Source organism: Neolamprologus multifasciatus, chromosome 15 (genome assembly GCF_963576455.1).
Source record: "Neolamprologus multifasciatus chromosome 15, fNeoMul1.2, whole genome shotgun sequence".
In the NCBI taxonomy this organism is placed as follows: domain Eukaryota; kingdom Metazoa; phylum Chordata; class Actinopteri; order Cichliformes; family Cichlidae; genus Neolamprologus; species Neolamprologus multifasciatus.
Window position 1 is genome coordinate 22413281 of NC_140453.1, and position 27396 is coordinate 22440676.

At 40.1% G+C, this 27396-nt stretch overlaps 2 protein-coding genes, 1 long non-coding RNA gene and 1 pseudogene across 4 annotated transcripts; 2 read left to right on the forward strand and 2 right to left on the reverse strand.

The window, feature by feature from the left end:
• Positions 1-3: 3 nt before the first annotated feature.
• On the reverse strand, positions 4-18353 carry LOC146502077 (cytochrome P450 2K1-like). The gene is made up of 10 exons (XM_085134252.1): positions 18242-18353; positions 17554-17881; positions 17271-17433; positions 17035-17184; positions 16780-16940; positions 16496-16675; positions 1319-1460; positions 965-1149; positions 634-775; positions 4-558 (listed from the first exon to the last, which is right to left on the reverse strand). Exons 1-10 carry the CDS (start codon positions 18289-18291, stop codon positions 371-373), a joined length of 1689 nt encoding a protein of 562 aa, XP_084990378.1. The 5' UTR covers positions 18292-18353; the 3' UTR covers positions 4-370.
• On the reverse strand, positions 1824-14751 carry LOC146502078 (uncharacterized). Its single transcript, XM_085133262.1, has 4 exons — positions 14570-14751; positions 14409-14471; positions 9861-14305; positions 1824-1848 (listed from the first exon to the last, which is right to left on the reverse strand). The coding sequence occupies exons 3-4, from the start codon at positions 13757-13759 to the stop codon at positions 1824-1826; spliced, it is 3924 nt and encodes a 1307-aa protein (XP_084989388.1). The 5' UTR covers positions 13760-14305; positions 14409-14471; positions 14570-14751.
• Positions 18354-22327: 3974 nt separating the features above from the next.
• LOC146502079 (uncharacterized) lies at positions 22328-26904 on the forward strand. Its single transcript, XR_014869626.1, has 3 exons — positions 22328-22840; positions 23018-24733; positions 26769-26904. It is a non-coding gene; the product is annotated as an uncharacterized LOC146502079 (long non-coding RNA).
• LOC146502080 (cytochrome P450 2K4-like) lies at positions 25036-26384 on the forward strand (annotated as a pseudogene). Its single transcript, XR_014869408.1, has 5 exons — positions 25036-25215; positions 25523-25702; positions 25899-26040; positions 26140-26326; positions 26373-26384. The product of XR_014869408.1 is annotated as a cytochrome P450 2K4-like (transcript).
• Positions 26905-27396: the final 492 nt, after the last annotated feature.

Sequence of the window (27396 nt, forward strand, 5' to 3'; positions counted from 1 at the left end):
AAATAAAATTTAAAAGTGGTTTATTTAATTTTGTAGATCATGTGAATTGCTTTGAAATAACAAATAATAAAACCCCACAGAAAGGACTAATTTAAAACAAAAACAAGACCTCCTTTAGTACATGAGACTGGGGAGTACATCAACTTTGGAACATAAGCAGCAACACAGCAGTTTTTTTCTTTTTATAGATCATAAAAGTGTTTCAAAACACTTTCTAAACACAAGCGATTATTATTATGCATTAAACTGAGCTGGATTCTTTAACAGGCCAACAGAAGTATATTGCTATGGCACATTACCTTTACTGAGCAGAACAGAAATGTTAGAAATCTTACACCTGGGCCTAAACTTTGTTAAGAACACCTCTTCATCACATACAGGAAACAGCACACAGTTTATGACGTGAAGGGCTGAGTGTAATGCCCACACTTGGAGTGAGATCTAATTCGTCCCCTGAAACTCCAGGAGCAGGGGTGAAACGAAAATGCTGCAAGAGGGTGGCGAAGAAGAGGAAGAGCTCCATCCTGGCCAGACTCTCTCCAAGGCAAATCCTGCGACCTGTAAGAGAATTCATGAATAATTGCTTGCTCTCCTATGAGCAGATTTAACCTTAACAGTGAGGAGCTCACAAACCTGCAGAAAATGGAATGAAAGCATCTCTTTTGACAAACTTTTTCTCTTTGTCCAGGAAGTGAGCAGGATAAAAGCTATGTGGTCTCTCCCACTCGTTGGGATCATGCAGGACTGATGTCAAGAGAGGAAACACTGTGGTTCCCTGCAGAAATGACAATACATAAACTGAAAATGCTTCCTGTATGTTAAATAATAATGGCTTATAGTAATTAGTTATGTTACACACAGTCCTTATTATCCTCAACCAGTCCAAGTACCTGATGGACCACAGCTTTGTTGAGTATTTTTGTTGAGTTTAGTTTTCCATAGTAGCTGTGTTATTCAGTCTTACCTTCTCGATAAAGTGACCCTGAAAAGTGATGTCTCGGGTGGTTTTGTGAGGAAGTGCAGTGGGGACGATGCTGCTCAGTCTCTGTATCTCATGGATGACGGCGTCAGTGAAGGGCAGATTTTTTCTGTCAGCAACCTGCACCTGTCGATCTCCTATAACCCTCCTCAGCTCCTCCTGGATCTCATCTGGAGCATGAATAAGAACAGTGTACACATTTCATCTCTATGAGGCTGACTAAAACACTTCACCATACTTGAAAACTCCATGAAGATCAGATTTTGTTTCTGTGATGGTCTGTTTTCAGTAAAAACAATAATTGGCATATGCAAGTTGTGGATTACTTAGACTTCTCACCTTGAATTTTTGGATATTTGCCCATAAGCAGAAATCCCCATCTCAGTGTAGTTGATGTTGTCTCAGTGCCGGCAGCAAACAGATTCATGACTGTTATCAAAAGGTTTTCATTATGGAAGTGACTGTTGGTAATCCCAGATTCCTGCACATAGACATTTAATGGCAAAGTCACTAAAATAAAGTTTAAGGGGCTTCAGTAGTACAAAAGAAAAGTTATCAGTAGTAATACACCTGCACTTTTTTTGCCCCCCCCCCCCCACCCCCCCCCACCCCCCACCCCCCTCACCCCCCACCCCACACCTCCCACCCCGTTTGGTCGGATTCGTGCGTGTGCGCATGCGCGTTCAGATGTGCTCGGCGCATGCGCGTTCAGGTGTGAAAACACACCCTCTGGGCGGTATCGACTCCTCCTAGTGGGATGGCTTAGGTTATATAGGTATAAAAGTGATCCTTTCACATTCTAAGACCATCACCGCCACGGCCTAAGGAGCACAGACACATCGCGCTAAGGACCCCAACGACTCACCGACCTAAGGAGCACAGAATACCATCTGTATCAACCATGACACCCAGCCAGGACATCGCCCATGCCACAGCCGCTCTAGGTATGTCTACAGGAGTATGCAGCCGGGGTCCTCAACGTAAAAAGCAACGCTGTGAAAATGCCGTAGATGGGACTGTATTTAAGTTAGAATATCGCGGCGCTGAAGGGTATGTGTATACCATTAAATATACCGAAGGGACAGTTGTGCTTAGTGTAGATTGTGGCGAGGGATTGTTTTGGGGGGAACCCCAAAGCATCTCTACCAAAAACTGGAAGCTCTTCCGGACCGTAGTGTGTGCGGACCTGGACAATGTGGGCTTCCCAGAGGTGCTGTATGTTTCCCAGTGGAACAGTGCATCAGGCCCTGAGCTTTACAGGGTTGAGGCTGATCGTTTCAATCGCAACCCTGAAGACTTTATTTTTCTCAGTGCATGTGATGACAGGGATAGTCTTATTGCTTCCAGAGGGCTTGAAAACTGGAGGTTAAATCCTTACCCTCTAAACCTTGAAGAGCGCACAAGATGGTTTAAGGACTTGTTTTTTATACAGTGGTGCGACTGGAGAGGTTTGTCGCGTCTGTTTAGCCAGATTGACGACGCGATCAAGAGGGACAGACTCAACACTGCGTACGAGAGTATTAGAAAACGCCTTGTTTTTGACAATCTGGCGAGTTGTCCGAAGACTGGTTTGCCTGCTACCCTGTGCAAACCTAAAATCATAAGACCTTCCGACAACTAAACAATAAACTGGTAGGTTTAATGTGAGGGGTGTGTGTGGGGTTGCGTGTGTATCTATGTGACAAATTAAGAGCTTGTGGTTTTCATTTTACAGAGAATGACTCGCCGTCGTGGGACCTGTCAGAGTCACCATCAATAGGGCTGCTAATCCCGACCCCCCAGACTCCACCACCCTCACCATCATGCTCGCAGGACCCCCTCATATCAGACCTGTGGGAGGAAACTGTAATCGACATCAAACTCGCAACTCTCCACCTGTTGATGTTGGCGCTGAATGAGTTTCTACAAGAGACATGTTACGGATGCCAAACAGGCCACCCCAGTCAGGTGCAACACAGCTGCTTGCAGGAATTGTCTGAGTATTTCTTCGACACCTACTATGACGATGTGATGATAAGGCTCAAGACTGACCGATTCATCCCAGCCATCCAGCTGTTTGTACGCTCAAACACCACAGATGGGACTGGAACACAAATCCGCAGAGTTGCAGAACACCTCATGTGTGAACTGAGATCAGAGCGAAATATAGTATGCGCCATTAATGACAACATTGTGGACCTGCTAGAAGCAAGTACTTGCGCCCGACGTGTTAAACCAGCCATGCTCCGCATGATTGGAAACTACTGGGGTGGGAGACACCTGGTTTAATGTGTGCTGTTCAAGTATCCATTGTCTGTGATTGTGTCTGTGTGAAAATTAAATAAAAAGACGTGTTAACACCAACTTCTTAGTCATTTGTGGTTTGCACAGTCATGGAAAGCACATTGCATAAAATATATCATGATCCAGCCCATCCTGCGGGGTTGGCCAGTTTAAATAAGCTACGTATAGCGGCAGGGGAGGCATCAGGTGTAACACCTCCAATATCTCAGGTCAAACATTATTTAGAACAAGACGACACTTACACACTCCATAAACCTGTGAGGATCCATTTCCCCAGAAATAGAGTATTGGTGACAGGGATCGACAAACAGTTTCAAGCCGATCTGGTTGACATGTGTGAATATGTGTCAGATAATGATAATGTGAGATATCTGCTAACATGTATAGATGTATTCTCAAAATACGCATGGGTTAGATGCCTAACAAACAAGACAGCGAATGTTGTATCAGCTGCTTTTGAGGATATACTTAGTGAGGGTAGGATCCCTGTGAAACTACAAACAGATGAAGGCAAAGAGTTTTATAATACAACCTTTAAACACCTAATGGAGCGATATAATATCAAACATTTCTCAACAGCTAGCGAGGTTAAATGCAGTATTGTCGAGAGATTCAATCGTAGCTTCAAGGGTAGAATGTGGAAGTACTTAACATCAGCCAACTCCCGGAGATATGTAGATGTCATACCAGATCTCACACAAGCATATAACAATGCTTATCACAGATCTATCCAAATGGCTCCGGCAGAGGTGAATAAGGATAATGAGAAGTCGGTGTTTAACGCGCTGTACAAAACGAGGCCTCAGAGGGAACTGTGCTTTAAATTTAATATTGGCGACACTGTACGAATATCAAAACTGAGAGGAAAGTTTCGAAAAGGATACGAGCAGACCTACACCGATGAGATTTTCACAGTCAAGGAACGTATAGGGAGACAGCCCCCAGTGTACAGACTAGCGGATCTAGCTGGAGAGGTATTGAAAGGGTCATTTTATGAGCCTGAGATACAACGTGTGGTTGTTGATGAAAACAAAACATTTAAAATTGAAAACATATTGGCTAGAAAAAAAGTGGGTCGGAAAAAGCATGTGCTAGTGAAATGGCTAGGATGGCCCGACAGCTTTAATTCGTGGATTCCAGAAAAAGACATCGTTGAGGCGTAATTAACTCAGATGACGCAGCTCTACACACATTCATTCAACACTGAGCATAGACGGAGAAAGCATGAATAAAAAGAACAACAACAATGCAGGCTTCTATGTAAGCCTCTTCTCGAATGCTTCGGCGCATGTTTACCCGGGTAATAAGATATCTAATTTTAGAACAAAGCTAGCAAAACCTATCGTTTTGGATCAGCCGTATGAGGTTGCTGTTATAGAGATACAGTACCCACGCATATGGATGTCTTTTCCACAATCAGATTCGCAAGTGGAAATTCATGACCCAGTCAAAGATGGAACCATCGCCGTAACCATGATCGAACTGTCTGTGGGTCATTATGCATCTGTGGAACAGATAATAAAAGAATTTAATTTTAAATGTCAGCAGTACCAAACCACTGGAGACCTTAAAATGCAATACAACACAGTTACTAACCATGCCTGTGTTATGGGACCTAGGGGCACTATTCTCACATTTAGAGGGAGACTGGCGGAAATCCTAGGATTCGAAACAGGAGAGCCGTTTGTACTTCATTATAAAAACACATATGCCCCGCACCCCGCAGACATATACGGGGGAAAATATAACATCTTTATTTATGCAGATATCGTTGATTACCAGCTTGTGGGTGACGCCCACGCGAGGCTATTAAGAGCTATAAATATCACGGACGATGACCGCCGCTTGCCTATTCTACAATTTGACAGCCCACACTACACACCTGTGTCAAAGACATTGATCGACGACATAGAAATTGATTTGAAAGACGATCGAAATCAACACATACCCTTTTTATACGGCAAGGTGTTTGTCAAGTTACACTTCCGACCGATAACCCACCATTTTTGAAAAAAAGGATGGCCGTCTACAACACTGATGACTCAAAATATGTAAAATACTACTTATCACAGGCTGGTGGAGAGCTCGGAGGGTATGTTGGGACCAGTACGCAATATGGGTCAGGGCTGGGTGGTTTGTTCCGCAGCTTGTTTAGATTTGCTGTACCACTGTTTAAAAAAGGAGTTAGCATAGTCAAACCACACCTAAAAACAGCCGCATCGGGCATAGTGTCTGATGTCATAACCAACATAACCAGACCCTCAACCACTAAGCAGGACGGTAGCGGATTGTATGTGTATACGCCCAGACCATCTAAGACCCCACCCCCAGGGCAACCGTTGTCTAAAAAGCGTAAAACCACAAAACCTAGCAGGAGAGCTAGCAAACGGACACCGCCACGCAGAGTGAAAAGACCCAGAACCAGTCGTTCTAAAACTGCAGCGTTTGACATATTCTAAATGGCACTGTTACACAGTCATTCTGGAGAATGTGTAAAAACAGAGCTGGACCTGTTTACTGTTCCCTACACACAGACTAGCATTGAGAAAAGTACATTTATCGAAATCCCACCTGTATCTGCAATCACTGATGGAGGGCCGATCGAGTTTTACATCTCATCGTCCGGTGAAGATTACCTGGATCTAAATGACTCATATATCTACACACGTGTGAGAATCACAAACGCTGATGGCTCAAACCTGGCTAGGGACGCTAATGTAGGATTTATTAATTATCCTGGATGCAGCATATTTAGTCAAGTTGATGTTAATTTGGGAGACCGGCTCATTAGTCAATCATCCAACACATATCCATACAGAGGTGTGATAGAATGTCTTATCAATTATAATAAGGACACTTTAGACACACAGTTCAGCACCGGGTTATTCTGTAAGGATACATCATCACACATGAATGACACATCTATAGAAGGAGAGAACCAGGGCCTGGTGACCAGAGGTGGCTACACAGCAAATAGCAGTATTGTTGAATTGATTGCACCAGTACATGCAGACCTATTTTTTCAAGAAAAACTGTTACTTAATGGAATCGACCTGTCACTGAAATTTGTGCGCTCTAAAGACGAATTTGCTCTCATGACAGCGGATGCCAATGCATACAGAGTTAAAATTGTCTCAGCCAGTCTCTTTGTCAAGAAAGTTAGTGTATCACCGACCGTCAGACTTGCACACAGCAAGGCATTGCACCATGCAAACGCAAAATACACGGTAGACAGAGTGTCTTTAAAGACCTTCTCCATACCTGCAGGGGCTAGAATATCAACAAATGACAATTTATTTATGGGTAGGATACCTAAATTTGTGATCATTGCATTTATAGACAATGAAGCATACACTGGCTCCTACCAGCGTAATCCATTTCATTTTGAAAACTGCGATATAGAATTTATGTCTTTATATGCTGATAGTCAGGCTTATCCTGCTAAACCATTCCAGCCCAATTTCCAGAGAAAACACTATACCAGAGAATTTTACCAGCTGATACAAACCACAGGAAGACATTTAAAGGACAGGTCCTTAGCTATTACGCGTGCGGACTTTGGTAACGGCTACACTTTATTCTGTTTCAATCTGGAAGCTGACGAAGGACATTCAGGGAATGTGTCGTTAATTAAAACAGGGAACGTGAGATTGGAAACCCGTTTCAGAAATCCACTACCCCGTACAGTGAACCTCTTGTGTTATTCGGTATTTGATTCAGTCATTGAAATATCTAACATGAGACAGGTGCTCTTGGACTACTATTGAGACAAAAACGGTCATGAACACTATAGAACTATCAGCCGTGATCGGCAGCATTATCAATAAAAACACACATTTCCTAGGCGTGTTAGCCTATGATCAGCTAACCACTGAACGGCTTCAAAGACTCCCTGCTATGAGTATTGTAAACACCCACCCTTCTACGATGCCCGGGGAACATTGGCTTGCTGTTTATATTTCGAGAGACAGACGCGGTTATTTTTTTTGATAGTTTTGGTCACTCGTTAGACAGTTTTCCCCCAGCAATAAAGATGTTTCTTCTAAAAAACTGTTCCACTGTTTTATATTCAGGAAAACAAGTGCAGAACGACTTCTCCATCACATGCGGTCAACATTGTGTATTTTTTTTATATCATGTGCAAAATGGTGTATCTTATGAGCGTGTGCTTAACATGTATGGGTCTGATTTAATTTGTAATGATGCTATGGTGTGTCGATTTGTCAACAACATACAACCTGTTGCTGTATGCAGTGATTACGTGTGTGTGCAATGCGGATACTGACATGTACTAATGAGAATAATAAAAACAACATGAGAGCATGATAATCGAGTCAATGGTATTTATTATCAAATCTCGTATATAAATATATAGATTTACAACATACATTGTTTAAACATAAATAAAAGAAATCAAACATTAAGCCGTAATAAAAAAGAAAAACATATATTTAACAATAATAAAGACATAATATATTTAACAGTAATAAAATAAAACAAAACAAAACAATTTAGCAGCAATAAGTGAAAAAAAAACATTACAGTAGAAAAAACACCAAACAGCAAATATTTTTAGCAGAAAAACAATTTCAGGTGCAATAAGAAAAAACCTGAATTCAAAAATCCAACCACTCTACAGGACCCCCCTTTAATTTGTTTTTTTTATTCTTTATTTTTTTTAGTGTACTATGTCGCAGCGGTCCACCAGGGGTGATCTTTTTTGGTGTGTGTTTTAAAAAACCAGGGTCTTCAGACAGTGTGTGATCGGTTTTATACATGGCGACGGTCTTACGTATGCCTGTGTTAGATATGGCTGATAACGGTACGTTTAAATCTGAGACAGCTTTTAAAAACTCTGTCCAGCCGATAGGTCTCAAACCCTCAGAGGGTGCGTGTGTGGTTGTGACGCCTTTAATTAGATCATAAATGTGTGAACCAGGGATGGTGTGTTTATCAACAACAATTTCGCCTTTGTCGTTGTAAGAGATCAAGTGTGGCGAACGGCTCACCGCTGATAGAATAAGTTCTGCATTCCTCCTACACCTTTTAGGTATGTATGTTAAAACATTCTCCGCAACAAGATCCCTCACCCCTGCATCACCATGAACAGGCGATGTGTCCGTCGACTGGGGTTGCACATCCCTGTTAAATTGTTCAGGTAATGATAAAGACAATACATTCTTTTCACGGGCACCTTGTCTCACAAGGGTAAGGTATCTTTGGAGAATATCGCTGTATTTTTTAGCCTTCTCATACACATCTATGTCAGAATCTTGTAACACTTGTAACATCTCCTTGTCCAACTCGTTCTGAGACTGTTGTCTGATGCTGTCTGTTTGCTGCTGCTGCTGCTGCTGCTGTTGCTTTATTAAGTCCAACTGGTGTTGGGGTACCAAAAACATCTTTTGCACATGTTCCATTTTCACCTGTTTGCTATCAGACTGGTTATGAAAGGGATTGCAGCCCCTAATAGCGGCAGTAAAAACCCTCCAGATTGGTTGATTGTCTTTCTCTTTTTCAAAGTTTTTATTTTTTTGTCTGCAATCAGTCTGATTATTGATTTTTTCTTTTTCAGCTGTTTGTACTGCTGATTGGTCAGTGGTATGTTACCATGCAATACATTAAAGGCTATCTCACACAGCGCATTGATAAAATCTAAGTTTGAATTACTAATAATAACTCTGCGTAGAGTAGGAGGAGCCCTGTATATCATCTCCAACAGAGACAGATTCCTCCGCATGCGTGATGACATCCTTTCACCTCTTTGCTGATTTTTGTTTTGGAATGTAAACAACCGGACGCTCTGATAGTAAATTTGTTCTGAGTCTTAAATAGTCCGGGGTCTTAGCTTTATAGTCTATTAAAAGATACCCGTATGTTGTGGATGTGGCATCATTAAACGCTTCTATAAAATATTTAGTATTACCCGGAAACATTTGCCTACCTAAAAGCATAACCTGATATTTATCTCTCGGATTTTTAAACAATATTAGATAGTTAGTGTTCAAGGAAATGGTTCTACTGGATTTTCCTTGAATAAACAAATTCTGAACTAGATATATACAACTCAAATTCCTATGATGCACATACTTTGTGAACACATTTTGTACTTCTATATTGTTAGCTGCATCGTTCATTACATCGTCTATAATTAACAAATTGTTCTTTTCTGCAGGAAGAAGGGTGTCATCAGCAAGAGATTCGGGTATACCGTTAACAAAGTTTATGTCTCTTATCTTAAGAAGCTGGTCATATAATGGCTGCCAGCATGAGTATATATATACAATATTGTCAATGCTGCATGATATAATCCGGGAAGAATTTTCAATTATGCTTTTAACAAAAAAAGTCTTGCCGCAGTTACTGGGACCGCTGACCACCATACTGAACGGGTGCTGCAACCGGGCGTCAAACCCCTGTTCTAATTTAAAATCCATAAGGTACGGTTGTATAGTCTGGGAGCACACGGCGCTTATTGTAAACAACTTTAACTTTTTTCACAATGGTTTTATTCTTCAAATGAAGCTTCTTTTTATCGCGTCTGATGCTATCAGACACGGCAACTAGGTGTGCGTCTGATGTCTGATTGGTTACAAACTTGTGGACTAAACCTTTCAAGGATTCATGGGTGACAACTTTTGAGTTTAGTGCGTTCAGTGTCACGCCTTTACATTTGACCTGGGTCTTGCCCAACGATGTGTGATACGCGTAGCATTTTGGCCCACCGGAAACAAATTCCGCTATGTAATCCTCCACACCACCCTCTCCACAGTCTAATTCGCTTGTGAGATCCCCCAGAAACGGACCTAGAGGAGGCATCCACTCGCCAGGGCGTGCCGTGAAAATGACACTGTCCGTGTCACAATACAGCACGCGCTGCTGCAAGTTGTCTAGCAAATCATACAGCATGAGTCTGGCGTGTGCAGTGGTCATGGCCCCGACAAAAACATTAACGTCCTTAACACGGGAAGCTCTACCATCAGCATGCCGCCACTGCACCATTGCGACGTCGTCAGAGATGAAACAAAACTGACGCACGTCGTACTGGTCGCTAAACATTAGCTGGCTAAATCTGGAAGGGTCTGTAATGAGCTCAGATGATGCCATATTTGACCTCATGCTGAAACGACCCCATAACGAGTTTAGCAACAGCTTGTTACAGTTACGAACAGCTTTATTTACACAAATCTTGGATGGGTCTAGCATTATTCCCTCCTTCTCATAATACTCGTCTATGTACTTCTTCTGTTCGTCAGGTGTCTTGACGTGTTCAGGATACCCCGAGGCCTCCTGTTTGAGTTTTAGGAAGGCTTTCACATAGTCTTTAAACAATGTGTCGGTCTTATTGGGGAAATGCCACACCTCATCAATAGCAAGAACCCTGTATCCCTTCTCAACAGCTTTTTCAAGCTCAAATGAGACCCAAGTGCCTTTCAATACCCGCTCACTGTCCCTGTGCCCACATGCAGTATGCTGGTTTTGGTCTTCAGCACACATGCTGCAGAGTGGAAACATCAGTTTTCCGTGGCACCTGTAGGGAAGGACGGGGTGAAAAAGACCCTTAGGGGGGAGCACTGTGCATTTAACAAAGCCGAAATAATTTTCTAGCTTGTCAAAGTTGGTGTAAATGACTTGAGGGTGTCCTACAGGATAGTCTTTTTTAGACTGCACTGTGGGATAGAGACTGGTGAAGTCGTAGTAAAATATTTTTTCATCACAACCAGTCTTGTGGTACAGCTTTATAGCATTTGTGCGACCTCCAAAAAGAGCGTCTCGGGGATTCATGCGTTCTGGCTTTCTGTATGTGTGCATGAAAGCCACAACTGTAGGGTCTGTCTGCTTCAAGCCAGCCCATTCACATTCCCACATCACTATTACGTTCACACTGTGTTGTGATCTCAGTGCATCAACTTTGTCACAAAACATGCGATGCAGCAGTCCATAGGATGCTTTGCTGACAGGATTAACTTCGCTCTCGGGGTAACATTTAACACAGCCGTGGTGAAAACATCCTGCAAATTCATAAGCTGTATTACTTGTGGGGTCAAAACCGTCCACAAAATACGGTCCAACCCTCTGTTCGCCTCCTCTGAGAGCATGTTTTACCACTTTGTTGGTGGTGTGGGACACGTATTGAAGCCATTCGATAGAGACGTTAGAAAACGTCTTATTCTGCTCAACGTATGCCCCGTCATACGTGAGAGCGAGCGTGTCTCTAGGCAGAAACAGCGTTTTATACACACCCATACTAAATGCAGCCAAGGTGGTATACATGAATGGATCAACTTGTGTACAACCCAGTAACGTGTCACGATAAATGCTGCATGCTTTACGCAGGACATCAACATCGTTAACACAGTAACGCCTGAGTTCAGCCTGAAAATCAAAGGGATTCTGTGAGGCAACCTGGTACCATTCCATGAATCGCACCTTATCGCTTTCAGACATGTACTCATAGCCGTAGAAGGAGGGGTCTGGGTACGGGCCCACATAATGCTCATTATCCCTCGTATTAAACCTGTGTGGGAAATGGCCCTTCTGCAGGTCTTGAAAACCTAAAGCAGAGGGTATTTTGGCAAGGCCCATGGGCAAAAAGCTGAACGAATCAATCCATCGCTGGTCATAGTCCCTGTCATACATCAAAATCACACGGCTGCCGCTCATTATGACACTAGGTGTTATGCACTGTCTGACAAAGTACTCGAGGAGTATGTAGTTGTCAAAGCCAGATGCATTATGTGCTATGAAAGTGTACCCACGAAACCTTGGGCGTCTGTAATGTTGCACAAACGCCTCCACACACTTTAATGTGTTAAATGTGAACTTATTGCCCTTCAGATCAGACGCACACACAAAGTTAGCCTCGTGTTTACCGTTGTGGTACCTAGTCTCGAAATCATATAAAATGTATTTATCGGTAGGCTTCTGTTTTTCAACAGGCTGTATGAAACACTGATGGTCGGAGTCTCCGGTTAATTTAGGCTCGCGGCAGTGCTCGCATCTAGGCTGGGCACATCTGTGTGGCGATTTCTTGGATTCTTTATATGTGGTGCCACAGTGCATGCAATGTTTCATATTATCACAGGGGATCATGTTGTGTTTTAATTCTGGTAATTTGTGTTGCTGGTAACAGTGTTGTGATTTGCAGATGCGGTTACAGTCGCTGCATTTCACTGTGGGACCCCTGTGGTGTTGACAGAGTGTATAACATGTGTTACATCTATGTTTACAGGAATGATGTAATGGTGAATTATATGTACTGTAACAGAAATTACACACATAGGATGCACCAAGAAAAGCGGTTGGGTTTAAAATCATGTGGTAATGTTGATTATGGAGATACATCATCAACGTGTTTGTGTTTGGCTCTTCATGTGTGAAAAAACATTCCAGGCGTTTACGCCCTTCTGTGTGGTAATAGATTACAATCTTAATGTTGAAGTGCTTCTCAAATTTACTGACATCTGTGAATGATACTTGCTGCTTGTCGCATAGACCTACTTCAGCATGCATCCGTTTAGCTGTAGCGAGTTTTTCTAGCTCAGAGGCTGATGAGTTTAATGAATGTGCTATACATAGGGAGAAGCACAAATTGTTGTGTGTGTTGTTTGGTGTGTATAAATGTCTGCCTTTCTTTGAGAGAATCTCATCATAAGGGATTTGTGCCAGTCTTAAGCGAGCCCCACCACTACTGTTCTGAGCTACCGTGACAATAAACTCTAATTCATCATCACCGATAGATTCATCATTACTCTGCATAACTTGTGCAATTCGATCGAGAAACAGCTCCGGATCATACCGATCATCAGCGTTTAAAACAGCCTGAACATCTGAAGCCAGCGAGGGGCCACGCAGGACTACGTTTAGAACGCTGCCCTGTTGAGATCCAGCCACAGCTCGGTCTACCACATTGGCTAAGCACTCGCGCACTCGCGCAGGTACTTGTTCTGGATGATCAAGACTTATACCCCTAAAATCAAGGCGCTCACGCAATTCGCGAGCATTAAAATTAGGTATCTCTCTAATGTGTGGCTGGGAGCGCCTGCCAGATCCAGATTGCACAACGGGCTCAATCACGATAGTATCACTTTGTGAGAAATTTACAATGACTGAGGGGGTGTGTGGTGTTGCAGCGGTGCCCGGACACGCATGTGCGTCTGTAGTACTAGTAGAAGCGGTAACAGACTCAATAACAGCAGCAGCAGCAGCAGCAATACGGTTAGCATCAGTAACAACAGTGGTCCGAGCATCACCTGATGTACTACCACTATTATTAACAACAACAATAGACCCATCAGCAATAGCAGGCGTAGGAACAGTCTGACGAGGATGTGTATCAGATGAGGCTGATGCAGGCACACTATTAAGTCTAGCTATAATATTGTCTAATTTGTTATCTGTTTCTTCAGCCCACTGCATAAAAGCCTCTAAGTCAAAACATCTAACAGGACTGGAGGTTCCGTTATTATGTTTAAATAATTTATTTGGAGGGTCCATGGTCTGGATTTTAAAAGTCAGGGACTTGAAATTTTGCTGCAGATGATGTCTAATGTACTACACACTTTTTTTATGAATTTGATAAACTGTTGGTTTTGTATCTGTGCTTCTTGGTGGTATTGATTGAGTCTAGCTTCAATCAAACATAATTTATCAACTAATGAAGCTATATGACTCTGTTCAACAGGTTGAGCGTCTGAAACCTTCATGTAAGCATCATACGCCGCTGATATTTGAGAGTCTGTTATACCGTCGTCTTCAAAATCTACGTGTGAATCAATGCTATTTCTGACACATTCTGGTGGGGTGGGTATATGAACAAGATCGAAATCTGATATACTGTATTCAAAAACATCAGAGAAATCACGAGGCAAGCACTCACTCGGGGGTGTTGCAGGACCGCTGATGAAGATCGCTTCTGATTCTCCACTGTTGCACAAAGCTCCAGGTTTTTGTTGTTCTGGGAGGTCGATACTGCTTAAACATTCCAAAAACGTCTGGAGTACGGTGTCCTGATCATTATGTGGAGGGGTACTGTGCTGCAGTCTGTGAAGATAGATATGTGTTAAAACATTTATACAAGCACCCATTTCAAACAGAATAAGCGTGTCTCCCTCTCTATCTCTTTTTATCTAATTTATATATATACCTTGTAGTGTGCGTTATTCCTGACGGCCCTGGTTCTCCGCACATAAGGTTCTCTGGCGTGGCTCTGTATGTGTAAAACGGTCGGTTTTAGAACATTTGGAATTGTTTAAACCCATTTGCTGTTTTTTAAATACACAATTATACACCCCGTTGTATACATACCTTTTGTAAGGATGGGCTCTGTGGTCGCGGTGTCTGAATGTTTTCCTGCTCAGTTTGTTAACCCTGGAACAAATCAAAGAAAAACTCTGTTATTATATAATTTAAAACAATCGCAAGCTTAAAACATACATACGATTAAAAATCGCGTAATTCTGTACACACCTTGTGCCTGTTAGAGATGTTGTTCCATCTTTAAAATCCACCCTTTTCTTTAGAAAAGGGTGCTGTGCCGTTCTCCCGAACTCCTGAAAATTAAGCTTTTGTTTTAGGAAAAAGATAGTTTGAATATCCTATAATATGTTAACATAACACTTTTAAAAATACAATAATAGGTTTTGTTTTACTTACCGCTTAAGATGTCCATGTTATAAAGAACGATGATAGTTTTGATGGTCTCAAAGAAAGTGATGTTGTCGCGACGAATGCTGAGTTCACCCTGAGCTTCGCATAGGTCTCGGTTAAATACCTTCTCCAGGAACAATGCCAGTACACAACTGCTTCACACCTTAAGTTCACACTCCCATGCTACTTCCCAGAGTTCTCGAAGAGACAAAAGACACCTAGTCTGGAGGTCCTGTTTCCCACCATCAACCTTACTACACCCCACCCTCCCCCTACCATTTGTCTAGACAGGTTTGCCTTAGTTCAACATTGCGAAATCCCGATTTTTAAATAAAATGATCGCATCAACCCTGTAAAGAAAACTAGTTAAATTAAATAAAACGCTTGTGAACATGCCGACATTACCCATTCGGAAGAAATTCCCACTTGTGCCGTTTTCAAAATAAATTGCATGTATCGCAGCAAGCTGAGATATTGTCAGGTTTATAAAATTAGTCTAGCCTCAGTACACAACTGCTTCACACCTTAAGGTTCACACTCCCCAAGCTACTTCCCAGAGTTCTCGAAGAGACAAAAGACACCTAGTCTGGAGGTCCTGTTTCCCACCATCAACCTTACTACACCCCACCCTCCCCCTACCATTTGTCTAGACAGGTTTGCCTTAGTTCAACATTGCGAAATCCCGATTTTAAATAAAATGATCGCATCAACCCTGGAAAGAAAACTAGTTAAATTAAATAAAACGCTTGTGAACATGCCGACATTACCCATTCGGAAGAAATTCCCACTTGTGCCGTTTTCAAAATAAATTGCATGCATCGCAGCAAGCTGAGATATTGTCAGATTTATAAAATTAGTCTAGCCTCAGTACACAACTGCTTCACACCTTAAGGTTCACACTCCCCAAGCTACTTCCCAGAGTTCTCGAAGAGACAAAAGACACCTAGTCTGGAGGTCCTGTTTCCTCAATGTCTGGGAGGTGTGGGGTGGGAGGTGTGGGGTGGGGGGTGAGGGGAGTGGGGGGGGTGGGGGGTGGGGGGGCAAAAAAAGTGCAGGTGTATTACTACTGTTATCCAACACTGATTTTACATGTATTTCCAATCTCTGTGAAAGCATACCTCTAAAGAATTCACATAGACATAATGTCTTATATACAGTGCCATGAAAAAGTATTTTTCCCCTTTGTTGAATTCCTCTTGATTTTTATGCATAGTTATCACACATAAATGTTTCAGAGCATCAAAAAACTTTAATTTAAGTATTTTGTATTTACCCAGGTAAATATGAATTACAGGTTTTAAATGATGATTTCATTTATGAAGGGGAAAAAAACTATCCAAACCTACCTTGTTCTGTGCAAAAAAGTATTTACCACCTAAACCTAACAACTGGTTGTGTTACCCTTTGCATCTAGAATTGCAATCAACCACTTCTAAATAAGCAGTTCTGATAAAGTCTTTCAATCAATGTGGAGGAATTTTAGCCCACTGATTGGGATTTTTTCACTAGTTGGAACAAAGTTTCACCCTGAGCTTCAGTTAAACATTCATGAACACCAACTTGAAAGATGATAGAGATGCCAACCTCCAGATTTTGTTTGCGGACCAGAAAGGCGTCTACAAAGCCTCTGCACATCTGGGGATTCAGAGTCTCTTTTAAGCAACTGAAGATGGCTCTGTTTTGTTTCTTATTGGCAGAATATATTTTGTGTATTTCATTTCTGTCCGCTGTCCACTTGAAGAGCGATGGAAACATGTTGAAGATCTGTGAATCATCACATTTATATTTGGGATTAAATAACATTGTTGAATTGATACAGTTTATGTACTTTTAAAAATTCTGTAGCTTCAAAAAATAGGAATCAATACCTGTATTGAGGGACTTCCACCAAGTCTAATCATTCTGGATGTCCGATCTACCAGAAGTATAAACTCTGGATCATTATATTCAAATCTGCTGCCATAGACGATGGAGCAGATAATATTAGAGACTGCACAGTTAACTGGTTGGGTTGTATCAAAAGCTTCTCCTGTTACAACAGAAATAAAATAGCACATGAACTTTAGAAAAAATGTCAGTTTATTTACTATTTCCTAAACTCAACACAATGTGATTAGTTTTACCTTGAAATTTCTTAAAAACTTCAGTGAGGTATTGACATTCTTCAATTATTTTGTCCTCACATGCTCTCTTGCCCATCCCAAAGTCTCTCAGGTTAGTCAGTGCAAAGCGCCTCATTTCTTTCCATGAATCGCCGTTGGACCACACAACCCCTGAAATGAAATTTTTACAAAGTAGTTTAACTAACACTAGATTCTGAAAAATACATTTATTGTAGCATAATAGTCACTTTTCATACCATGTCCTTGACTAAGTTCACGCATAATCTCTGGTGGATTTCTGTCTCCAAACACGTCATCATAGTCTACAAGTGCCTCCTTCACTGTCTTGTATCCTGACAGGACCACCACCTTTTTAGTTCCCAGATAGACCGTGAAGACTGATCCATATTTCTTGGATAACTAAGAACAGAAAAAAGTTCATTCTTTGACACAAATCCAAGAAAACAAATGTAGGCAGCTCCCTGTAGAGCTGAATCTTGAAAACCACCTAAAAGAAAAGTAATGCAAAAACAAACTCACCTCCAGTAATGTGTTGTAGGGTTTTTTCAGGTCAAGCTGAAGTAGGTTCCCAAGCAACGGAAGTGGTCTGGGTCCTGGAGGCTCTTTACCATTTTTTTGAGTTCTGAAACTCGAAGAGGAAATTAAATAGATTAGCAGGAGGACTGTGACAGCCCCCAATAAGAACGAAGAACTGAAACACTGGAGAAAAACATCGAATATCCCCATGATTATAAAACAAAATGTCCTCTGATAGTTCTTTGTACACAGTGACTCACTGACCCAGCATTTGGTACTGAAGTTCTTTTTCTTTTCTTTTTGTTTCTTAGCCGACCAATCTAGACATCCACTACAAGGGGGTGGGAAAATGCAGTAGAAAGGTTAATCTATATGACTTAGTAAATCATTACTTTTAGCAAGCTGTTACTTTGCTCTTTACTGATATTGATTTTCTACTCAGAAAGACCTGACACAGAATTCCTATTGTTTAACTACAATCAAATAATGAGTGTATTTGAGTTAAAGGATCATGAATAAAAAGTGAAATAGTGACAGAATCCGTTAGATTTCTCTGGTTCTTTTTAAGGCCTTAGTAATCTTCCAGATATTATCCCTTACAGTTATTTGTATTTAATCATAAGAAATAAATGTAATATAGAGCTAAGCTGTTACTGTTTGGAAAACAGATTTATAAAAATGCCGGACTTACCACTGAAGACCTGAATCATGAGTAGCAGCTGTTCTCGTGATGAACACCATTAAGATGGTTACAGTTTGATACAAAAACAAAGTTGTTTTTTTTTTTTTTTTGCTTCAGCCAAGTTCTCAAGCTTATTTTTCTGTGCAGTTGTACAACTGTGTGGGCAGCTGTGGCTACAACTGTGGTTTGCCTGCATCAGTCTGTGAGAGTGAATGAATTGTAAAGTGCTTTGGGTGCCTTCAAAAGCGCTACATAAATGCAATCCATTTTTATTTATTGATGTATTTATTTAATTTATTTTGGCACTCCATCCATAGTAATGTATTAGACAGAAATCGTATTTCAAATGGCATTTGGTACTTCAAACCATATATTACTGTTTAAACAGAATTTCAAATACTAGAATAAGGTCAGATACAGTCACGGCCGCGTAGCTGGTCTGTTTGTGAAGCGGAGCAAAAAACAGACACAGGAGAGTAAACTCAGCATAAGAAAAGGTGAGCCATTTATTTGGCTGACAGTACATGAACACAAAACAAGGCAAAGTGCGCTGGGGTAAAAACTAAACTGAAATCTAAACTGGGAATAAACTCAGATAAACTGTGACAAGAGAACATGAATCTGAAAAGCTGCATGCGGAACTATGACGTGAAAAAAAAAAGAAAAAAACACGCCAAAACTAAACACACTGACCATGGAAACACAAGACTTTTAAAATAAAACAGGAAACATGGAGAGATGTAGACATGCTAACAAAAGCTCGATAACATGAAACATGCAGACGAGAACTACATGACAGGCTGGGGAGACACTAATTTGAATATAATTAGGCTAAATTTTAAATCCAGGCAACAGGGTAGGACAATTTTGTATAAACTGCCACTTCTATGACCAAAAAGAGAATTCAAATTGTGAAAAATTTAGGTAGCATTTCAGGTAATGCAGTACTAGTTCATCTCAGTTTAAATAAACTAAACTGTACTTTTAGATGTAAACATGAGGTATTGACATTCTTCTGTCACAAGCTCTCCATCCTGAAGTCTCTCACATTAGTAAATGCAAATAGTCTCATTTCCATTCATGAATCACTTTTAGACCAAAAAAGCCATGAGAAATGATTATGTATAGCCACAGTCACAGTGAAACCCCTGAGGAGAAACGCTCAGAAAGTATTTTAAATAACACAGGACGATGGATTCTTATTTTTGATAGTTTTCTTTTCTTACCACGCCCTTGTCTAAATTCTTTTTCAAAATGCAATGGTTTTATTTCCAAAGACTATTTCATAACCAACAAGTGTGTCCTTCACAGTCTTGAATTCTGCAAAAACCACCACTATTTTGGGTCCTAGATAGACTGTGATAACTGATCCATATTTCTTAAATACCTAAGAACAGCAACATTTGGTCTTCCAATGTCTGTGAAAATATGGACATATGCTGCTGTTCTTAGGAGAGATAAATCATCCATGGGGAGAAATAACAAAACAGAACAAAACAAAAAAATAAAATAAAAACCAGTTTTTTGTTTCCATATATGATCCATCTTTTGTCTAACTAATAAAAGAAAAAAAAAAATCTTTTACACACACATCCAAGAAAACTACAGTACTGATGATTTTGGCATACATTTCTATGGCAAATAACTTTTATTGTTTAGTAGAAAAAACAAAGAGGAAAAAAAGATTACACCCAGACGATTCAGTTCTTTGTACAGGCTAGGACAGCTTTTGTCAAGAATTTCTCTCCATCACATACAAGAAACAGCACACAGTTTGTGAGGTGAAGGTCCGAAAGTAGCGCCCACACTTGGCGTGAGATCCAATTCATCCTCTGAAACTCCAGGTGCAGGAGTGAAACGAAAATGCTGCAGGAGGGTGCTGAAGAAGAGGAAGAGCTCCATCCTGGCCAGACTCTCTCCAAGACAAGCCCTGCGACCTGTAAGAGACGATTGAAGAATAACTTCAGCTGTCCTGTCAGTAGATGTAACCTAAACAATGATGGCTGAGTTCACAAACCTGCAGAAAATGGAATGAAGGCATCTCGCTTAACAACCTTTTTCTCTTTGTCCAGGAAGTGAGCAGGATAAAAGCTGTGTGGTCTCTCCCACTTCTCTGGATTATGCAGGACAGATGTCAAGACAGGAAACACTGTGGTTCCCTGCAGAAATTACAATACAGAAATGGAAAATCTTCTATATGGGGAATAATAGCGAGAAGGCAGTAGGCACAAGAAGGACTGGAATGAGAAGAAACAGCACATACGTTTTCCTCCTGGACCTCATCTGGTACATGAAAGACAAAGTGGACACATTTTATCCCTAGGGGACTGAAAACCCTAAGCTATAGTCAAGAAATGGAATTTACATCACATCTTTCCTTTGATTTTTTTATGGTCACTCCTTCCTGTCCATTGGCATTTTCAAATTGAGGATTACTCAGGCACCTCACCCTGTATCTTTGGATATTTGGCTATAAGCAGAAGTGCCCATCTTAGTTTAGTTGATGTTGTTTCAGTGCCGGCAGCAAATCAGAACCATTACTAAGAAGACAGAGTTTGTTGACTCAATAAAAACAGCATCTATTGGCCCCATGGCCTTGAAAGAAAATATCCAAAATGTGTTATTTGAACTGAAAGAGACAATTTTTTTTTCTCAGAATTTTTCAAAATTTATAGAAAAACAATTTTTTTTTAGACATTGTCAAAGAGCAAGAAACATGTATATAAACCACAGCTAGCACACTAGACTGTGACTTCTGTGGTAGTGAATTCATTGCTTAATGACTGGCAGGTGGGTTGATGCTGCCAGTCCTGATGCTGCAGCTGGTATGGTGCCTCAGGTCCTAGTCTGCACTATACAGCATACTTTCTCTTTTAGTGCACACTTCTATAATTGGCAAATTATGATCTATAATAATACCTAGATACTTTTAAGATGTGAACATCTCAATTTCAGCACCTTGAATTGTTTTATTCTTAGGAAACAACTCTGCCATTTGAGAACAACATAAACTCGGATTTGTCTACATTTAACACCGTAAGTTGAGTTAAATGAGACTGAACAACATCAAAGGCAGACTGCAGAAATTCAAGGGTTTGTGCTACTGTAGGAGATAAAGAATAAATAGTTGTGTCATCTGCAAAAAGATGGAATGCTGCATTTGATAAATTATCAGAAAGGTTATTCATATAGAGGTAAAGAGCAACGGTCCTAATATGGAGCCCTGTGGAACTCCTTTGGGTACTGGGAGAAAAGAGGAAGAAGAAAGTAATTTGACAAAGAAATTAAAGATAAACCAATATTGTTTAGTCTGTTTACTAAAATGGCATGGTTACTGTGTCAAAAAGCTTCAAGCTACCAGTCAAGAAAAAGAGCAGCACAGTATTTTTTTGCAGTTCATTGCATCAATAATATAATTCACCACTTTAATAGCAGCAGTTATTGTGTTGTGTTGTTTTCTGAATCTTGACTAATGTTGGAAAAGAAAAAAAAAAGGATTGTAAAAAAAATATTGTAGTTGTTCACTACTAAACTAAGCCAATTTAGATATGGCGCTATAGTTATTAACACCTGAAGGATCACCTCTTTACAACATATGGTTAACATTAAAGCAGTTTTGAATGAATTAGTGTTAGAGTTAAAAATTTGTCAATGAAAAATTAATCAATAAGTGATGATTCTTCTGGCCATTTAAAATTTGGACAAGTTGGGCAGTAAATTAGTTGTTTGAGATTGTATGAATCACACATAGATTTAAAGCTGTCTGATGCAGAAGACAACCACTCCCATTTAAAATAGAGATTTCATTAGAATCTACACTAAAATAGACAATTTATCACTAAATTAAAGCCTCATTATTTGCCAAGGGGGGTCTATAAGAATCTACAATACTAATTAAATGGCCCTTGAAAAGTTGGAGCTTGAGGGCAAGAAATTCAAATTCCAAAACAGACACTGATGATTGAAAAGTACTGTGGAATCTGTTTTTAACATAAATTGCAACACCACCACCTTACTTTGGGCATTCACAACAAAAAAGATTGTAACGCTTTGCTGCAATATCTTCGTCAGTAATTGATTTATTAGCCCAGGTGTCAGATAACAAAAGAATATCAGTATCCAATGTTTTCACCCAATTTTTTAAAATTATTTTTAGGAAGAAGACTTCTAACATTTAAATGAATAATATCTAGCTTTAAAATCAAAGGGAGTACTCAAACATTTGCAATCTGGATCAGGGTTAGGTTGTACATTTCCAGATAAAAGAAGCACAAGAACAATGAAGCATTTTGTCTTCACAGAATTTTGAAGCATTACAGATTGATTTTTTTCTAGCCCCGAGCTCTTTGGGAGCAGAGAGTACAGGGAATAAACCAGTCATACAGAACAAATAAATCAATTAAATCAGACTGTGGCAGAGGTGTGGTCTTTGACTTCGCTGCAGGGGAGGGGTGGTGCAGCAGGCTCAAGGGGCAGTGCCAGAGAGGCTGGTGGACAACTGTATGTTATTGTGTAATCACATCTCACCCCTTTTACAGTGAAGCTGGGACCCGGAGTGAGGTACTGATGTCAGCTAGGAAGCTCGGCAGCTGTGGTCGTGACAACAATGTAAGTCAAAAAATGCTCTTGTTGCTAATAAAAATCATTACACACTGTGCCAAGCTGTCTAGACTCGTGACTGGGGTTACACAGATAACATGAGTTTGAAAAGCTTCTAAAAGCTATAAGATCTGATTGTGTGCCCTTTGAGACGACTAAAAGAATATTGCTCATCTTATTCTCCAGACTGTTCTGTAACAGCAATCTGGCGAGGAAAGAGCAGCTAACTGGTTCAGTGGGAATGTGGTGTGGCGGTTAGCTGGATAACTCGAAGCCAGTCAGTTAAGTTGATCAACAGACCTTTATTTGACATTAGCAACATAAGACCATACAAGCCAGGTCTCCACGGCTCTACTCCGTCCGTACATACATGTGAGAGGATGGGTAGTCGCTGGCACCAGCCTGTTACAATGGCATGGTCTCTCTCGGAACAGACACACTAGCAGCATATAATGGTTGCCACACTATACTCACACACACTAGGAGGACTCTCCCGACAACTACAATAGTAGGGCAACTTCCCTAGTGGTGTCGTAACACAATAAGGGTTGTTACAGTTCATGCACCTCAGATGGACGGAGAGCTGCCAATAAAGTCAATAAAACACAGAGCTGCTGAGAATAACGTGCAGATAGACGTGTAGCATGAAGAAAATACCTGTGAAATCTACTCTAGTGCATTTACAAAGCTACTTCACTTGCTACTGTTAAAAATGTACTTAAATGTTTTCAGAGTTTTACAAATTTTTCATTTTATGTCCGGTTTGCCATGAGATGAAACAAGACTCAAATGCAGTAAAATAATTTTCAGTGAAAAATTTTCAACAACAATGATCTGAAAACTACTGGCAGCCACCAATGTTACCCCTCAACCTCTTAGTAGGCACACCTCTGGTATCAATTTTATAATCCTACGTCACCTCATTCTTGAGTTGTTGCATTCAAAAGATTTCAAGAAAAACTCTGACTTTTCTTTTCAACCTTGAAGTCGAGGTCACTGAGATTCAAACTCGTCCACAAATCTTAGGAGCTGAACCTATGATCTAAATTTCAAAATACTATTGCATTTTGTTCAAAAGTAATTTTTTGACATCTACAAAATTTTCAGAAAACTCATCCATGATTTATTGTACATACAGCTACGGTATTGAGTTCAAAATCTTCTTGAGTTATGGCTTTGATAATTTTTTCAGAAAACTTGACCTCTGAACTTTATGTCGAAGTCACTTTCATTTACACTCACCTGAAATCTTTAGTAGCTACACCTATGGTAGCAACTTGAAGCTCCTATGTTGCCTTGTTTTCGAGTAAACACATTCACAAACTTAGGTGTCAATGTCACCTGCCTGAAATGTCACGCTGACATTTGACCCATCTGTCCCTCTTAAAGAACAACTAGTTATTTTTTAAAGACATGCCAGTTTGTGCTTAAAGAACTAACAGATACAAATTAACTAAAAGACAGTGACACATTAATGGACATCTTGGGCTAAACCGATACAATGACAATAAACAACAGTCTAAGATGTAGAACACTAAGTGAGTGTGTCAATCATCCCCTGTTTCCTAATCAGTTAGCACAGACCAAAGTACAGTAATATGAGTTAGGTTTTCTGAACCGTGTCTCATTCCTATTGTGTTCATCATAACCCTTAGTCATCGTGTCTTTCAGTTCAAACTCATCTGTGTTTAAGCCATGGAGACATTACATGTTTTTCTCGAGTCCATTTATTCAGTTGTTTTACTTGCAGCTCTGACAGTCTTTCTACTGTTCTATTTACATTCCTCCAACATTTTTTGCACCCAAAAGGATGGAAAGGAGCCTCCTGGACCCACACCACTTCCTTTAATTGAGAACCTGCTGCAGCTGGACCTGAAGAGAATATATGTGACGTTAGTGAATGTGAGGAGTTTTCTTTCTTGCTAGTTTACAGGGTCAGACTGTAATGTATGATAAGCATGGATGTGTTTTTTTATCAGTAGTTATCCAAGAAATATATATTAACACCTTTTTCTGAATTTTAAAGGTTTTAAATGTCTTGAAGAATCTTAAAGAAGTTCCATCAGTTCGAGACCTCTTTACATTTCTTGGAGAAATTCGTTGCTTTCTGTCCAAGCTCCTCAGATTACAACAATCCAGATAACTAAAAATCTATAAAAACGTGAACAGTTGATGAATGATAGAAATTGCAAGTTGTTTGACTTTTTGTCACTTTCTTTGCAGGAAAAGCATTTGATGTTAACCAATTATTAAGCAATGCAACTGCAAATGTTATCTGCTCCTTGATCTATGGCAACAGATTTGATTACAATGACCCCGAGTTTACATCTTTGGTATATCGTACATGCAGAAACAACAAACTTTTGAGTACCCCATCTGTCCTGGTATAATTTAAAGTTCAAAGATTTTTTTTTTTTTGGTAAATTTAAACTGATTTGCTATACCATCTTGCTCTTACACAAAAGTAAGGGCTTGTCCTAGTTTACTTGAAATTTCCATATGATTTTGAAAATAAAATCATAACAGTTGTTCCGTTAATTTTGGAACCCTTTAAACTATTTTATACACACTGATTGTAAAAGATAAAAAGGTGCCTTTACAAAGTTTATACCAAGCATATTAATTTGAACAAGAATCCCATTATATAAAAAGTACTTCTTATGAAATGAACAAACATTTGGGTTTTTACAGCTTTATAACATGTTCCCGAGGATTGGCAAATGGTTCTCTTACCCAAATGAATTTAAAAAAGCATTTGCAGCCAATAGGGAACAACAGATTAAGTTAGTGAGTCATTTGAAAGAAACTCTCAATCCAAAGATGTGCAGAGGATTTGTGGATGCCTTTCTGATTCACCAAGACAATTTGGAGGTGAGAAACAAATACTTTATACAAAGCTGATATTGTTTCTTTTTTTAAAGAGCAATGGCAATAATGTGCACATGTTATCCTAAGCCGGTCGTGTTTCTGCCCAACTGGTGAATAGAAATCTGTTTAACACAGCAATGTGAATCAGTTTCATAGTTAAAAGCATCATCTGTTGAATCACCTCTGATTTCATACGCAGAAATCTGGAATTACCACCAGTCATTTCCACAATGAAAACCTCCTGATGACAATAATCAGTTTATTTGTTGGTGGTACTGAAACATTATCACGCACAATCACATGGGGACTTTTTCTTATGGCCAAGTATCCAAAGATACAGGGTAAAGACCTGTAAATGTTCAAAGTACTTGCAAACAACAAAAATTTGCGTTACACTGAAGTCAGATTTATTACATCCTTCAAGCCCTTTCATCTCCCAGAGAAGGTCCGGGAGGAGCTAAGCAGTGTAGTGGGAGATCATCAGGTCCAGTTTAAAGACAGGACAGAGCTGCCTTTCACCAATGCTGTCATCCATGAGACACAGAGGCTACAACAGCTATAGCTGTCCTGGAGCTTCCTCACAGAACTTCACAGGACATTACCTTTAGAGGTCACTTCATTAAGAAGGTAAAATATATCAGAACACAAATGATGTGTTTATTGTATATTACAGCTTAACACATAATCAGAGATTTGATTACTAAAACATCGTCACAGATGTGGAAAAAAACAGAGTGAAGGATTCTTCCTCTGATCAGTTAGTATGTGATTATCCAAATTATTATGAAAATCAATGTTTTATACACTCTTCAGTCTACATCAATCAGTTATTTGCATTTTTAAGTTCTAAAAATGTTTTTGTCCAAAACTCGTTTGTCCCAGATGCAATTTTACTTTTAAGTCGCATGTAAAAACAATATATGAGTTTTGTGTAATATCCTGTGAATATATCTTGGTCATGGTTGGTCTTGGTCATCATGGTTTTTTCTGCAGGTTTGTAATCAACTTCTTGTCGAGACCCAGTCTACTCACAGATATAATCTAGCATATTTTTTGTTTTCTATTTCAGGTCGCAGGGTTTGTCCTGGAGCAAGGCTGGCCAGGATGGAACTCTTCATCTTCTTCACCTTCCTTCTGCAGCGCTTCCGAATTACTCTGCCACCTGGGGTTTCAGACAATGAACTGCGTCTATCAGCATCTGATAGCCTGATCCATAACCCTTCAAATGTTAAACTGTGTGCTGTCCCCTTGTGAGACACAGTGGGCTGATGTAATTAATTCTAAACAAGAAATCCTTTATATAAAACAAGCTGCTAATGAAATAGGTAGAAGGGGTGGTGTTTCCTTGATTCCAAGCAAAATCAGTTTGAGACTCCGAAAGAAACCTGCAGCACCACGAGGAGCTTTGTAAGGATATTCTTAATCCCCAGTGTTGTATTCATTTAATCAGGGTAATTCAGACATGCATCTGACTAGTGCATTCAGCATACCCACAATCTACAGATGATTCAGAAGATAGAAACCACCTTTTGATTGTAAATACAATACTATGCATTTAGGCTTAACCCAAGGGTAGACAGTCAACTGACACACCAACATCTTCGGTTACACTGAAACAATCCATTCTAATTTTTGTCAGAGTCACACCTTTCCTTGACATTTTCCACTGAGGTTCAGAAAAAGTGTTTATGAAAAGA